This window comes from Larimichthys crocea, chromosome VI, assembly GCF_000972845.2.
Source record: "Larimichthys crocea isolate SSNF chromosome VI, L_crocea_2.0, whole genome shotgun sequence".
NCBI lineage: Eukaryota > Metazoa > Chordata > Actinopteri > Sciaenidae > Larimichthys > Larimichthys crocea.
In genome coordinates, this window is record NC_040016.1 from 19,519,253 (window position 1) to 19,534,047 (window position 14,795).

The 14,795-nt window shown below is 47.1% G+C and overlaps 1 protein-coding gene across 2 annotated transcripts in view; it reads left to right on the plus strand.

The window, feature by feature from the left end:
• flnba (filamin B a) overlaps positions 1-14,146 on the plus strand; it is a 61,640-nt gene extending 47,494 nt beyond the window's left edge. Inside the window, exons 26-49 of one of the 2 annotated variants that reach the window (XM_027278826.1) lie at positions 77-250; positions 338-500; positions 586-746; positions 3,239-3,530; positions 3,602-3,755; positions 3,853-4,042; positions 4,133-4,380; positions 4,685-4,768; positions 5,556-5,661; positions 5,829-5,969; positions 6,651-6,779; positions 6,989-7,162; positions 7,273-7,431; positions 7,520-7,723; positions 7,821-7,973; positions 8,092-8,214; positions 9,164-9,430; positions 9,565-9,702; positions 9,795-9,910; positions 11,344-11,476; positions 11,591-11,767; positions 11,868-12,086; positions 12,229-12,438; positions 12,629-14,146. In XM_027278826.1, coding sequence (XP_027134627.1) covers positions 77-250; positions 338-500; positions 586-746; positions 3,239-3,530; positions 3,602-3,755; positions 3,853-4,042; positions 4,133-4,380; positions 4,685-4,768; positions 5,556-5,661; positions 5,829-5,969; positions 6,651-6,779; positions 6,989-7,162; positions 7,273-7,431; positions 7,520-7,723; positions 7,821-7,973; positions 8,092-8,214; positions 9,164-9,430; positions 9,565-9,702; positions 9,795-9,910; positions 11,344-11,476; positions 11,591-11,767; positions 11,868-12,086; positions 12,229-12,438; positions 12,629-12,816 — 4,103 coding nt within the window. In that variant the 3' untranslated portion in view covers positions 12,817-14,146. The remainder of the gene's footprint in view (positions 1-76; positions 251-337; positions 501-585; positions 747-3,238; positions 3,531-3,601; positions 3,756-3,852; positions 4,043-4,132; positions 4,381-4,684; positions 4,769-5,555; positions 5,662-5,828; positions 5,970-6,650; positions 6,780-6,988; positions 7,163-7,272; positions 7,432-7,519; positions 7,724-7,820; positions 7,974-8,091; positions 8,215-9,163; positions 9,431-9,564; positions 9,703-9,794; positions 9,911-11,343; positions 11,477-11,590; positions 11,768-11,867; positions 12,087-12,228; positions 12,439-12,628) is intronic. The other variant, XM_027278827.1, reaches the window with a different exon arrangement.
• The last annotated feature ends 649 nt before the right edge of the window (positions 14,147-14,795 follow it).

Sequence of the window (14,795 nt, forward strand, 5' to 3'; positions counted from 1 at the left end):
TGTGTGGAGCTCTGATCTATTAAATATCCGCGGAGTGTCCCTTTTAAACATACGCTTTCCCTCCTCTCGCCTCCAGCTGTTTTCAGAGAAGCCACCACAGCGTTCACAGTGGACGCCCGTCCTCTGACCCGGCGAGGAGGAGACCACGTGAAGGCTGAAGTCAAGAACCCATCCGGAGCGCTGACAGACTGTCTGGTTACCGACAACGGCGATGGGACCTACAACATCGAGTACACTCCTTTCGAGAACGGTAAAACTCCTGCAGAACTCATCAAAGCTTCATCAAACTCCTTTACCGTAATTCAACAGCTGGGCTCTGTCTTGGTGTGTATTTCAGGCGTCCACAGCGTTCAGGTTCTGTATGATGACACACCGGTTCCTAAGAGCCCGTTCAGGGTTTCTGTGTCCGAGGGATGTGACCCCAGCAGGGTGGTGGCTACTGGTCCCGGGCTTCAGCAAGCTCTCACAGACAAGCCCAACAACTTCGACATCATCACCAGGTACTGCTGTTTGTAACCAATGAAAGAAAAAGTCTCTGATTTTAGGTCAAGCTGTTGCTGATTTTGGACATGTTGTTTTTCTCAGAGGGGCAGGTATTGGCGGTCTTGGCATCACCGTGGAGGGTCCGTCCGAGTCAAAGATGTCCTGCAAAGACAACAAAGATGGCAGCTGCAGCGTGGAGTATGTTCCCTTCACACCCGGCCTCTACGACGTCAACATCACCTACGGAGGAGAACACATCCCCGGTGAGATTAGATACCTTTCATGGAGTTTTATGATTGCAGGTTTGTTTGGTCGGTGAAATATCTTAAAGGATCAGTCTGCTGGTGTTCTATATTTCTCAACAAATTCCATCAAAAGACCAAAACCAACAATGTGTTGGTCTATCTCAATAGTTTATGACTTCCCTTCTTAGCCCCGAGTTTTTCCTACATGCTTGTAAGGAGAGGGAGAGGCGGTTGCAATCTGCACATTCACTGCTAGGTGTCACTAAGTCGTACACCCTGGACCTTTAAGAAGTGACTGACTCGGCGAGCCTTATCTCGTCAGGCAGGTCGTTCCAAAGTCGAAGGGCCCTGATCATGTTGATCAGAGCCTGTCGTATAACCTGAAGCCAGACGCAGACGTGCGTTAAAGGTGATCCGTAAAAAATCAATTCTTAAACGAAGAGGAAGCCAAGATTGTGGCGATGTGGTGACGTCTGTTAAAACCGGGAAGAAGCCGAGCTGCTGCGTCCTGGACCAGTTGGAGGCGAGTGAGTGACTTTTGGTTTGTGATGCAGGAAGAGGAGAAGGGAGGGAGTTACAGTAATCGAGTCTAGAGAAAACGAGAGCGTGTATCACTTTTTCCAGGTCAGCGCGTGAGAGGATTGGTTCTCGGATAAACTGAAGGAAACATGATGGAACCGAGGCCATTTTGAATGCTGATGTGGTTCAGAGGACTTGACAATATTTACATTCACATTTAGTCAGCAACTCACAAAACAGAGCGACAAGGACAAGTTAGTGCAGCAATACTCAGAGAATTAAGGTCCAGTTGTTGGAGAGGAGGTCCTCTTTGAGGAGCTGGAGGTCTTCAGGAGGTTTTTGAAGGTACACCCCTGATCTGGTAGGAACTGGTAGGACGTTTAGACGAGAAAAGTTTGGATTGCCCCGAGCGTACGGGGAGCCAGGCGTCGTTCATTGGAGGAGGTAACATACTTGAATATATACCTGGGTGTCGTCTGCGTAGAGAATGCTCATAATTCAGCTGAGCACTGTAGTTTTTGACACATGACAAAACTCAAATTGGAAGAAATACTGCCTCTGTATGGGACTACTTCATACAGAGCAGCAGCAGGATGTCGTATGTGGAACTGAGTCAAAATCATGAAGGAACATGTCGCCCAGTGTGACTCAGTGATGTGTTTTTAATAGTTTTTGGACAATAATGAAGCTCTCAGCACAGAAGAGTAAGAAGTGTTTATTTCCTCAAGGCGCTTTTATGTCGATTCCTCTGTAACATTTTGTCGGCTCTGCTCTCATTTCCGCCTATAAACAGCCACTGATGTTAAAAGATGCGGTCAGTGCGTTTCCTGTTAATGTTACAAAGATGTTAAAAGACGTGCCACAGGTTTCGGTTTAATGTTTTAAAGATGTGGTTGAAGTTTAAAAAGCTGCAGCTCCGTTTTAATTGACTCTGTTCAGGAAAGGCTCAGCATGTTTCCTTGTTTCGACACCTTTCACCAGACAGCACTGTGGTTCTGATGTGTCAAGGCGTCAGCTGAAGAAGCAGATAGCTTCAGGATGTAGGAACCACATTAGCCAGGAACCACGTGATCCAGATCAAACTTATTAAGAGTTTAACACCAGAATAACCTTTATAGAGCTGTCGAAATTAGCCTGAAATTCTGCTACTTCTTATACTCAAGCTTTGTACATAGTGGCCAAACAGTATAATAACAGCAATAGATGGCACACATCAACACAGAGGCCCCAAAAGACTCTTTTTCCATAAATCTACATTATAAAAAGAAGTTCCTATAAAACGGTGGATACATTTTTCTGAGCATCACAACCCGAAAGGACTCGTTTCACTATCAGAATTTGATCCATTCAGTCTGATAACAATTTGAAGTCTTAGGAGAGATGCATGATTAAATCATTTTATTCGCATTCAAGTGGAGAGCTAAACCTGAAGTTGGCGACTCCGGATGATCCGACTAATTTTACGTCCAGAAATCAAACTTTTTTTTTTTTGTTTTGCTTCATGTACCACTGAGCAGCTTCTGTAAGACTGAACGGAGTACGGCCTCCAACGCTGTATCCAGTTCTCTTTATCAGAGATCAGTGATGCACCAAATCCAAAGGATGAATCAAGACAATATTATCTAGTGATGGACAGTTGTTGGGCTGCAACAAAGGATTCTTTTCATTATCAAATTAATCAGAATGTTTTCTCATTTGTTTGAATAATTATTTAGGCTATAGCTGAAAGATAAAGACAAACAATCCTAAGTCGAGTCTTCAAGTACAGTTTGTAGTTTTAAAGGTATTTTGACCTCATGGAGGTGCAGAGAAAAGAGAGGAGATAAACAGCAGCAGTGGGGTTCATCTTCTGGGGACCATGAATGTTTGAGCAAAATTTGTTGATGCTGTCTGACTTTAAAAAGTTAAAGTTTCAGTTCTACAGTTTCTTAAAGTAAATATGAGTTTCCCATGAGTCTTAAACCAACATTTCCTGTTCCTTCTCTTTCCAGGAAGTCCATTCAAGGTCCCGGTGAAGGACATGGTGGACTCCAGTAAGGTCAAGGTGTCCGGTCCCGGTGTGGGTTCAGGAGTCAGAGCCAATATCCCACAATCCTTCACGGTGGACTGCAGGAAAGCGGGCGTGGCCCCTCTGGCCGTGGCCATCACTGCTCCTAAAGGCATCGCGGAGCCCATGGAGGTGACGGACAATGGAGACGGGACTCACTTGGTGTCCTACACGCCGTCCGTAGAGGGACCGTACTCTGTGGCTGTCAAGTACGCAGAGGAGGACGTCCCCCGCAGGTACAGAGCAGTACTGCAGTATTATAATGTAACAGTTTACCAGTTTAAAGACTAAACGTGTGTCTCTTCAGTCCCTTCAAGTTTCGTGTCCTGCCGACTCACGATGCCAGCAAAGTGCGAGCCAGCGGCCCCGGGCTGACCAACGGCGTCCCCGCCAGCTTCCCCGTCGAGTTCAACATCGACGCCAAGGACGCCGGCCAGGGCCAACTGAGCGTGCTCATCACCGTCAGTAACACATCCACACATATTTATACACACCAATGAAAGAAGACATCATGTTTAACCACTGTCCTCTCGTCTTTCTTCCCTCCTAACATGTCAGGACCAGGATGGTAAACCTAAGCAGCCCACTATCCATGACAACGGGGACGGTACATACCGGGTTTCTTATATCCCCGACCGTGCAGGCCGGTACACCATCGTCATAAAGTATGGCGGTGACGACATCCCTGCCTCGCCTTATAAAGTCCGCGCCACGGCAACTGGAGACGCCAGCAAATGCACCGTCACTGGTATGTGACCACTGATGGAAGCATTAGGACCAAAATTTTAAATGTTGGTGGGCATAAAATCCAGAATAAATGTGTCCTCCTCGCTGTCAGGTCCAGGTGTGGGCCCAACGGTGGCCATCGGCGAGGAGGTGGGCCTCGTGGTGAACGCTAAGGGTGCCGGGAAGGGGAAGGTGAGCTGCGTGGTGGTTCAGCCCGACGGCAGCGAGGTGGAAGCCCAGGTGCTGGAGAACGAGGACGGCACCTTCGACATCTTCTACACCGCGCCGGCACCCGGGAACTACGTCATCTACGTCCGCTTCGGAGGGGAGAACATCCCACGCAGTCCCTTCAAAGTCATGGTGGGTGGTGGTGGTGATTGAGGGATGCTGAGCTGTGTTTGTTCTGATGAGGGAGTGACAACAAAATATGTGTGTGCAGATTGATTTGAAAAGTTTTCACTGTAATTTCGTCGTGATGTTCTTCTGTCCTCAAAGAAACTTTAAGATTATTGGCTGATTAAAGTTGGTTGCAGATTAACTTTTTGATTTCAACAGACTACGAGGCCACAGCTGTGTGTGTGTGTCTGTGTTATCCTGTGTGTGTGTGTGTGTGTGTGTGTGTGTGTGTGTCTGTGTGTGTTAACCCTTATTGTCGTGTCTTCAGGCTACTGATGAGGTACCCATGATGCAAGAGCAGAGGTCTCTACAGCAACAGGCCGGCCCCCCTGGAGCTGGCTTCCAGCCCTGGGTACACCCGAGCAGACACACACACACACACACACACACACACACACACACACACAAAACCATATAAATATATACATATTCACATACACACTCATAAACACACACACAGACACACACAAGGGTATTTACTTTGTATAAACACGTAAACTTTAATGCTAGTCATGATTTTGGTGCATTGACCCTTTAACATAAAACATAACACACACACACACACACACACACACACACACACACACACACACACACACACTCGTCTCCTCTCTTGCAGGTGAATGGCTCCTGGTTAAAACTTGACCTCTCTCTCTCTCTCTCATTCTTAAGCGTACTCGCTCGACCGCTTTGCCTCCTCCATGTCATCGCTTCTCTTTTTGTCTCAGCCAATGGGATCGCAGCACACCTCTCACAGCGTGACATAAACAATCAAAACTCAGGTGTTTTCATGAGACGTGTCGCAGAAAGGCGTTGCTATGGTTGCGGGTGTTTGAGGATTCTAATTTTTGTCCTCCAGGGTGTTTGTTTGTGGCAGACTCTTCCTCTCTCCTCTTCCTCTTCAGTGCACTCTTCATCGCTGTGGCTGCATCACAGAATCATCCCATCATCCTCTTCTTCTTTTTCTTCCACCTTCTTCCTGCTCCATTGCACTACACTTCCCAGGATGCCTCTGTGTGGGGGCGGGGCTGGGATACAGCAGCAGCATGTTTCTTATGCGGGACCTTGAGGCGGACAGGAAGTTGTTTTTAATGTTGGACAGACACGTCAAACTCTGTCCGTATGTCTGTCTTCCGCAGGTGACGTCAGACAGCTACGAGCCAATCAGCAGCAGCGTTAATGGCAGCGGCTTCAGACCTTTCGACATGGTGATACCCTTCGCCTTTAGGAAGGGAGAAATCACCGGTGAGTCATTCATACCCTTTCAGACATGCACCTGTTTTATATAAAAGTGACTCAGGATAATGAAAATATATATACAACAAAATGTTTATTGACCTTACTATAAATAACTGATTGCTGATATAGAAATGAAAATATGACACCTGTCTCTAACTCTCTGACTCTCTCAGGTGAGGTGCTGATGCCTTCAGGTAAATCAGCTCAGCCGCTGATCTCAGACAACCTGGATGGGACGGTGACAGTGCAGTACTCGCCCACTGAGGCCGGCCTGCACGAGATGCACATCAAATACAATGGCACACACATTCCAGGTCAGCGCACACACACACACACACACACACACACACACACACACACACAGATCCTGGTGGTGGGTGGGTTAGAAAGGTGAAATGGTGACATCTGGTGTGCAGAAAGAGAACTGCAGCCTGTTCTCTCTGACTTCAATCTGCCGTCAAGATGTTTGGACTCATATTTAAGATGAAACATGGAAGTGTGTGTGTGTGTGTGTGTGTGTGTGTGTGTGTGTAAGCTGTGTGTTAGTTTGTGATTAAGAAGTGTGTGTGTGTCAGGGATCTGCAGGAGAAAACCGATTAGCCTGCAAGTCTAACCTGTGTGTGTGTGCACGATTGTGCAGTACATGTTGAAAAGCATGTGAATACCTGATCAGTCCAGCTATATTTAAAAATGTGACACCATGAACATCGTTCTGCTGAAACAACAGACTCCGCCTTTCTGAAAAGTCTTTGGACAATATTTTGGACTGCAGAAATTTACACCTATTCAGCCACAAAAACATTAGGGGAGGTCCGACACCGATGTCTCACAGTTGGCGTTCCAGTTGTTCCCAAAGGTGTTGGATGGGGTGAAATTTATGAACCTGGCTTTGTGCACAGGGGCATCTTCATGTTGAAAACCTTTACGCAAAGTGAAGCTCTATCTGCAGATGTTTTTTGTTGTACTGATGTTGATTTGTTGTGTGTGTGTCGCAGAGTCTCCCCTTCAGTTCTATGTGAACCATGCCAGTAGTCCTAATGTCACAGCCTATGGTCCCGGTCTGAGCTACGGCGTTGCCAACAAGTTGGCCACATTCACCGTCTTCACAGAGGACGCCTCTGAAGGTACGTTAGCTACAGGAGGAGGACGGGCAGCAGTAAGAGCTGTGACGACAACACAATGCAAAACTTTGCGCCTCCTAACACTCTGCTCAGACTTTCCCACCAAAAAGAAGAAGCTGGGTCCAATAGATGTTTGATGAATGACAGAATTATTGTCGATTAGTTTTCTCTTAAGCAGCAGTAGCATCTAAGCTGTCTGTCTGTCCATCCAGGCGGTCTGGACTTGGCCATCGAGGGTCCATCCAAAGCGGAGATCAGCTGTATGGACAACAAGGACGGGACGTGCAGCGTCAGCTACCTGCCCACTCTGCCCGGAGACTACAACATTCTGGTCAAATACAACGACGACCACATCGCCGGCAGCCCGTTCACCGCCAGGATCACTCGTAAGACTCCAGCACACAAAGATTATTAAGGATGATCATTGATCATTGCGTGACATAATGTGTAATGTCCACAGTGTTGTCTTACCTCTGTGAGTGTTTGTGTGTTTCAGAGGACAACCAGCGCCGCTCTCAGGTCAAACTGGGCTCTGCAGCAGATTTCTCTCTGAACATTAATGAAACGGACCTGAGCCTGCTGACCGCCAGCATCCAGTCGCCATCGGGCCGTGATGAGCCCTGCCTGCTGAAGAGGATGGCCAACAACCACATCGGTAACACACAAATAAAAACACACCAACAGTAAATAAAGTTATTAATGAATTAATCTGTACATTTAAGTTCTGCCTCTTCTCCTCTCAGGTATCTCCTTCATCCCCCGGGAGGTTGGTGAACACCGGGTCAGCATCTTCAAGAACGGCCGTCATGTCGCCAACAGTCCCATCACCATCATGGTTGTCCAGTCCGAGATCGGCGACGCCAGCCAGGTCAAAGCTCATGGAGACGGACTCGTGCAGGGAACCACCTTCAACAACTCCAGCTTCGTGGTCGACACGCGGGAGGCCGGTCAGTGTGCCGGTCAGACTGCTCCGCTTCTGCTGTTAGCCAGCCACTGTTAGTTTCACATATATGTCTATGTGTGTGTGTGTGTGTGTGTTTGCAGGTTATGGTGGCCTGGCTCTGTCCATTGAAGGTCCCAGTAAGGTGGACATCCAGACGGACGACATAGAAGACGGGACGTGTAGAGTCACCTACTGTCCCACTGAACCAGGAAATTACATCGTCTCAATCCGATTTGCTGAGGAACATGTCCCAGGTAAAAAATAAAACACACTTCACAAATTATTATAGATTCTTATAGAGACTCGGCGTCCCCTGAACTGAAATGTAATGCGTCTTTCCAGACAAATAATTTGAGGCGTGTTTGTCAACAGGAAGTCCGTTCACAGTGCGGGTGACTGGAGAGGGTCGTATCCGGGAGAGCATCACCCGACGACAGAAGGCGGCATCGGTTTCCAGCGTGGGGAGTGTGTGTGACCTCAGTCTGAAGATACCAGGTACACACACACACACACACACACACACACACGTACTTACTTCGCTATTGGTGGTCTCTCACACACCTGGAGGACAGGTGCAGAAATAGCAGTGTGTGTTTGATTGTGTGTTCTAAGTCAATGATAAAAAAGCCTTTAGGTCGTGAACTTGGACTCGATGTGTCGCAGACTGTCAGACTGCAAACTGGAGACGGCGTTCAGGCAGAGCTCCTCTTCTTCCTCTTCCTGAGTTTCTAAAACTGTTTCCTGTCTGAACTTTATTTCTCTGGTACAAACTCTGCACTGACTGTATTCTGTCAGCTTTGTCTTTTGTCCTTCCTTAATCTCTTCTTCTTCTTCTTCCGTGCCTTTTCTGTCTTCATTATTTTATCATCTCTGCATCTTCCATAATCTTTCTTTCTTTTCTTTTATCCTAACTTCTTCCCTCCATCCTGTCTCCTTTTTTCCTCCTCAGCTTCTCCTTATTTTCTTCTCCTCCTCCACCCCATCGTTCTCTCTCTTCCTCCTCCTCCTCTCCTTGCGTCCTCCTTCCCTCTTTTTATCCTCCTCTTCCTCCAGTGAGCTGGTTCCTCCTGATCTTGTCTCGGCAGTTCCTCTCTCACACCTCCTCCCGCTCCTCCTACTGCTCCCTCTGGTGGTCTGGAAGATCTAGATGTCGTGGGACTCGTTCCTCTGCCGTTGCCCAGGATCAGAGCCTCTCCCCTGGGCGGGTCCGCCTCATCTCTGGCCTCTCCGGCCTGGTGCTGGCAGCAGGGTCAAGGGCAGCCAGGGGCGTTGGTGGTCACTGGTCTGCGGGCGGTGCTGGGTTAGAGGGTGTGTTACTGGGGGGGGAACATGCTGGGGTTGACGAAAGAAGGTTTGAGGATATACAAACAAAAACATGTTCAGGAAATCTAGGAAGTATAAGTTAACAGACACAACAAAAAGTAATGAAATACTCTCTTTGCAGCGATCGACATTCAGGACGTCACTGCCGAGGTCACTTCCCCCTCCGGAGTCAGTCAGCCTGCCGAACTGGTCGCTGTGGGTAACGACACCTACTGTGTGCGCTTCGTGCCCACAGAGATGGGTGTGCACAGCGTGAGTGTGAGGTACAGGGGTGTGCACGTGCCGGGCAGCCCTTTCCAGTTCACCGTGGGGCCGCTGGGAGAGGGCGGCGCTGCCAAGGTGAGAGCAGGAGGTCCAGGACTGGAGGGAGCACAGGCAGGAGAGCCAGGTACACACACACACACACACACACAGGGACAATCAAAGCTACACACCTGAACTAACAAGTATCCATATCCGCTGAAATGATTGAATGGTGACTTTAAACCTGATGTTACATTAGCTGCTTCTGTCTTCTACCAGCTGAGTTCAGTATCTGGACAAGGGAGGCGGGGGCCGGCGGTCTGGCCATCGCCGTCGAAGGACCCAGCAGGGCGGAGATCTCCTTCGACGACCGCAAAGACGGATCCTGCGGCGTCTCGTACATCGCTCAGGAGCCCGGTAGGGAAAACACACACAGCTCATTCCCGATGATTGATCGTTGTCGTGTCTGTTTGGCTCTCTGAGTTACATCCTCTCCGACTCGTCTGCAGGTGATTACGAGATCTCAGTGAAGTTCAACGACCAGCACATTCCCGACAGCCCTTACCTCGTCCCTGTGGTTGCTCCGGCGAACGACGCTCGCCGCCTCGCTGTTACCGGCCTTCAGGTGAGGCATGAGGAGACACCTCCACACCCAGCCTGCCCTGCCTTGCTAAAGGGCTCCGGGGCACAGTTGCATAAAAATATGATGTCAGGAGCAAAGATAGATGAAGTGGGTGTGATGGTTCGACTGGTTTGGGCTTTTTAATTTAGACTCTTTGATTTGAAGAGAAAACACTTCTGGAGACACACAACACTTGGATTTGTCAAGATATTAAACATCACATTAAACGTCAGCCTTAAAAAGCCCCATCAGTCGAACCCTGGCAGTCGTACAGATAGTCAGGTGACCACGACTTCTTTATGCAACTGGCCTCTCATGGATGTGACCACAGCCAGGCAAACACTTACACTGTGTGAAGTTGATACTTTGGCTGGAGAGAGGTGATAAAGGAGAGAGTGGGGAGTGGAAATAATTCCTCCTTCATCGTTTTGAGCTCTAAACATTTATTTTCATATTATGTAAAAGTACCCAAAGTGATGCCTTCAGGTGTCGTCCAACCAACCCAACAAAAACTCCTTTTAAGAAGCTGGAGCCAAAGAGTGATCAGCTGGATAACTAAATAATTAATCATTTATTACAGTTGTTACTGATTGCGTCAGTCCCCTAATAGATTAATTGACTAATTGTTTTGAATCTACATTTAACTGTTTCCATTTTGGATGGACGTTTGACAAACATTTGTTCAACGTAACTCGACAGTTCAGCCGGGCTCAGTTTAGTTTCGCCTCTCTCGACTGGTTTGCCTGGCTCTGGTCATCCCTCCTCTGTCTGGTGTGGAACTGCTGGTGTTTCTCTTGTGTTTCATTTAAAGACTCTTAACAGCACCGTCATCTTCATCATCTTCACCATCAGCATCGTCAGCTCCCTGGTTGCCTAGCTACAGCAGATAAAGGCGGGCCCACAGCGGACCTCCTGCTGTCCTTTTTTTTTTTTTTAGAGACTGTAGTTTGTTTCTTGTTCGTCACTGTAGACGAAGTAGTAGTCTGGGTGTTGTCATACAGTCGACAGATGAAGTACAGCTGTACTGATAATTAATGACATTAACATTGGAAGATATAACAGGGATATTGGCCTGTCCCTTTAAGTATTATAACTCATCAAAGATCATTGATAAGTTTATTTTTATGTCTTTCTTTAACTTTCAAACGTTTCGGATTTACTGGCTGCCTCCTTAAAAACTGTACTACAACACTGTAAGACTGTAGTAGTGCCAGTGTCAGTGTGTCTAACTGCTTTCTAACACTGTGGCCGCCTGCCTGTGTCTGCTGGAGCTGCACCAACAGGAGTTCAGGTAAGAGTAGATAGAAATGATAGAATAGAAACTGAACAGGAACAGAGTGTTTTGTTTGTTGTACTTCGCTGTGGGTGTGTTTTCCTCCCTGTTGTTACACTGTCCCTCCCTGTGCATTGACCTTGTGTGTGTCCGACCTCGGTAGGAGTCTGGTCTGAAGGTGAATCACCCAGCATCCTTTGCGGTGCGTCTCAACGGAGCACAGGGCAAGATGGCAGCCAAAGTCCACAGCCCCTCTGGAGCTCTGGAGGAGTGTGTCGTCACTGAGCTGGAAAGAGGTCTGTGTGTTTTTTAGAAGGCAGCGTAAAGAAAGAAAAGAAGCCAGAGAGCTCTTCACGAACTCAAAATCTTTAACACTTCTGGTAACCAAATCCCTCTGTCCTGTCCTCCAGACAAGTACGCTGTCCGATTCATCCCCAGGGAGAACGGTGTCCACTCCATCGACGTCAAGTTCAATGGCTCTCACATCCCAGGAAGTCCTTTCCAGGTCAGAGTCGGGGAACCAGGACAGACCGGAGACCCAGGTCTGGTCTCAGCATATGGAGCTGGACTGGAGAGAGGCACAACAGGTAGGTTACCTGTTATCCGTTCATCATTCTTATGTCTATAAAAGTCTAAGAAAGTTTGTACGTTTTAATAAAAAAGGAGTGTGTGACTTTAATCTTGCAGGTACCCAGTCAGAGTTCATCATTAACAACACTAAGGCAGGCCCCGGGGCCTTGGCCGTGACCATCGAGGGTCCATCCAAGGTAAAGATGGACTGCCAGGAGGTTCCAGAGGGCTACAAGGTGCAGTACACTCCAATGGCACCTGGAAACTACCTGATCAGCATCAAATATGGAGGACCGAACCACATCACCGGCAGTCCCTTCAAGGCCAAAGTCACAGGTAAAGTGGTGAACGTCACTCTGCTGAACTTGATTTTATACAAGGGTCCTGTTTTTACATCGTAACTTTCTTTTCACTCTCCTGCTCTGTTAAACGTTTTAAAGGCCACCACAAAAAGGTTTCTCCCTCTCTTCCCTCTCAGGTTCTCGGCTGGTGCACGTGACCAACGCCAGCGAGACGTCGACCTTGACAGTGGATCCGGCAGTGAGGGCGTCCAGCAGCAGCTTCACCCAGAGTGCCATGTCCAGGCTGACCGACTCGGACGCCAGCAAGGTGCTGAGCCGAGGCCCCGGCCTCAGCAAGGCCTTTGTGGGCCAGAGGAGCAACTTCTCTGTCGACTGCAGCAAAGCGGGTAAGGAGTTCACGTGATCCCACTCTAAAACCACCAACAGTTTAGAGCCTCAGTGAGCCTCCTGTTTACCTCCTGTCTGATCATCTTCTTGCTTTCCTCGTGGACTGTAAAACTTGATGTCTCTGTGTCTTTAATATAGCTGTTAAAGTATAAACAATGACTGCGTTTATCTTCTCCTTTCTCATCCCAGGTAAGAACATGCTCCTGGTGGGTGTGCACGGTCCTCAGGTCCCCTGTGAGGAGGTTCTGGTCAAACATTTGGGCAACCTGCAGTACAACGTAAGCTACCTGCTGAAGGAGCGAGGCAACTACATCCTGGTGGTGAAGTGGGGCGATGACCACATCCCGGGCTCCCCCTTCCACGTCGTCGTCCCGTGATGCGCCTGCCGTCACTTTCCCCTCCTGCACCATTTTGCATCCCCGTTTTGAGTGGACATGTTGAATAACTGTCCGATGAACAAGTTGCTTAACGAAGCTACGCGTGCTAATTTTGTTTTCAGACCTGTTTACTTCAAATAAGATGTTTCTGCCGCGACACAGCTGATTTATTTGTTTAAATATTTTTCTGTCCTTTTTAAATAAGAGAAAAAGTCAGATATTAAAACCCCGTCGTGAAGTTGAAGGGAAGAGAAAAAAAACACATCCGTGAATAGAGACTCGGTACTCTGTTAGTCGAATACTTTTTCTGCAGTGAATCAGGGAAAAGTGGTAGATGCTGTAAATAAAATAACAATAAATAATCTAATTGGAAAAGAGAGACAGCTCATCTATTAATTTTTGCTGCCATGAAATTATCAAATTGACAAATTTTGCACTTGACGATTAAAGAATGGTGAATGAAAGGATTTTGGAAAAGGTTTGGACCGAGATGAGCGGAGCCAAACTTTTAAATGTTTATGAAAAATGACTGGAATTACACAGCACTTTGCTTCAGGTTAAAGAGTCCGAGGTTTCTCACCAGCCAATTGTAACCTGTGCAGAACTTTTCCCGACAAAATTAAGAAGCGCTGTGAACAAAACAACCAAACATCTCAAATTAAAAGAAGAAAACTGGAGTTTATTATCAGTCTGATGTTTCTTTAAAGTGTGGACGGACCTTTTCCATCACAAAGTGTCAAACTGTACGCGACTACTGATGTTTATTGTTGATTTCTTGCTCTTAAAACGTAGAATCCCCCCCATGAGTACATAATGTTGCCATAATGAATCAATGACTGTCAAAGCTGCCTTCACACTACTGGTTCCTGCACTGTACAATAGACTACTTAATTATGTACTAGAGTTTTGGGTTCATCGCTGTTTTTCCTGTTCCTTCAGCTGCATTTTCACACAAACACACCTGACTTTTAACTTTGTGGCTCGGTTCTGATCTGGTGAGGATGCCGGATGATCAACACTCGGTCAATCGCTAAATAAAGTGCTAAAATAAAACAGATCTGAGCTGTAAAATTAGGTCAGATTTTTGTTTTGTGTGTAAAGCCTGTAGAAATCTGGATGAATCTGTCTTTATATCTTTGCTGGATGTTGTTGCCTAATCATTGCTACTTTTGATACTTTAAGGGATGAGAGGATTTTTGTATGGGGGAAAAAAAGAACTGTTGTTTTCATTTTGTATTAGGGAATGGGTGTTTTAATGTGAAATTAAACCCTGAGATGATGTACATTTGATAATTAAAATAAACTGGAATAAAGATTGACTTCAGTCTTTCTTCTCTTGGATCTCGTTTCTTCTCTGCAACATTGCTTTCCCATCCAGTTGCATTAAGGCACAGCAGGAAGTTGGAAGTTGTTCAGACACTGTGCTGCAAATGTTTCCTTTTTGGTGGAGTTTATAGTTCCAAACACCTCTGACACTCTTTATCTAAAGAGATAGATACTCTAGATTGGATCAGCCTGGCCTACAACGTTCTCAACCATTCTTTGACAAACAAACTTCAAGGACCACTCACTTTCACCTCTGTAACATCGCAAAGACAAGACAGACACACCCTGCCTCAAACAGGCCCCAACAAATCTAATCTCAAAGAATCTGCTATCCACCTTTTATACAAACTGAACTCAGATTGAACCATGAATCTGGTTTCCTTGCTTGTGTTTGCCTCATAACAGCAGTGTACATGGAAAAAAAAGAAAAAAGATTGTCATTGGAAAACACATCAGAACACGGCAGCAGTTCAGTCCATAGAGGCTTGGCTTAGGAACTGGAAGGTTCAAATCCTGTATGGACCAAAGTCTGGAAGGTTGGCTGGAGGGGTGCCAGTTCACCTCCTGGGTACCTTTGAACAATGCACCGAACACCCCCCCAACTGCTTGCGGGTGGTGCTCTGGGTGGCTGCCCATCACTCCACCATCTCTCT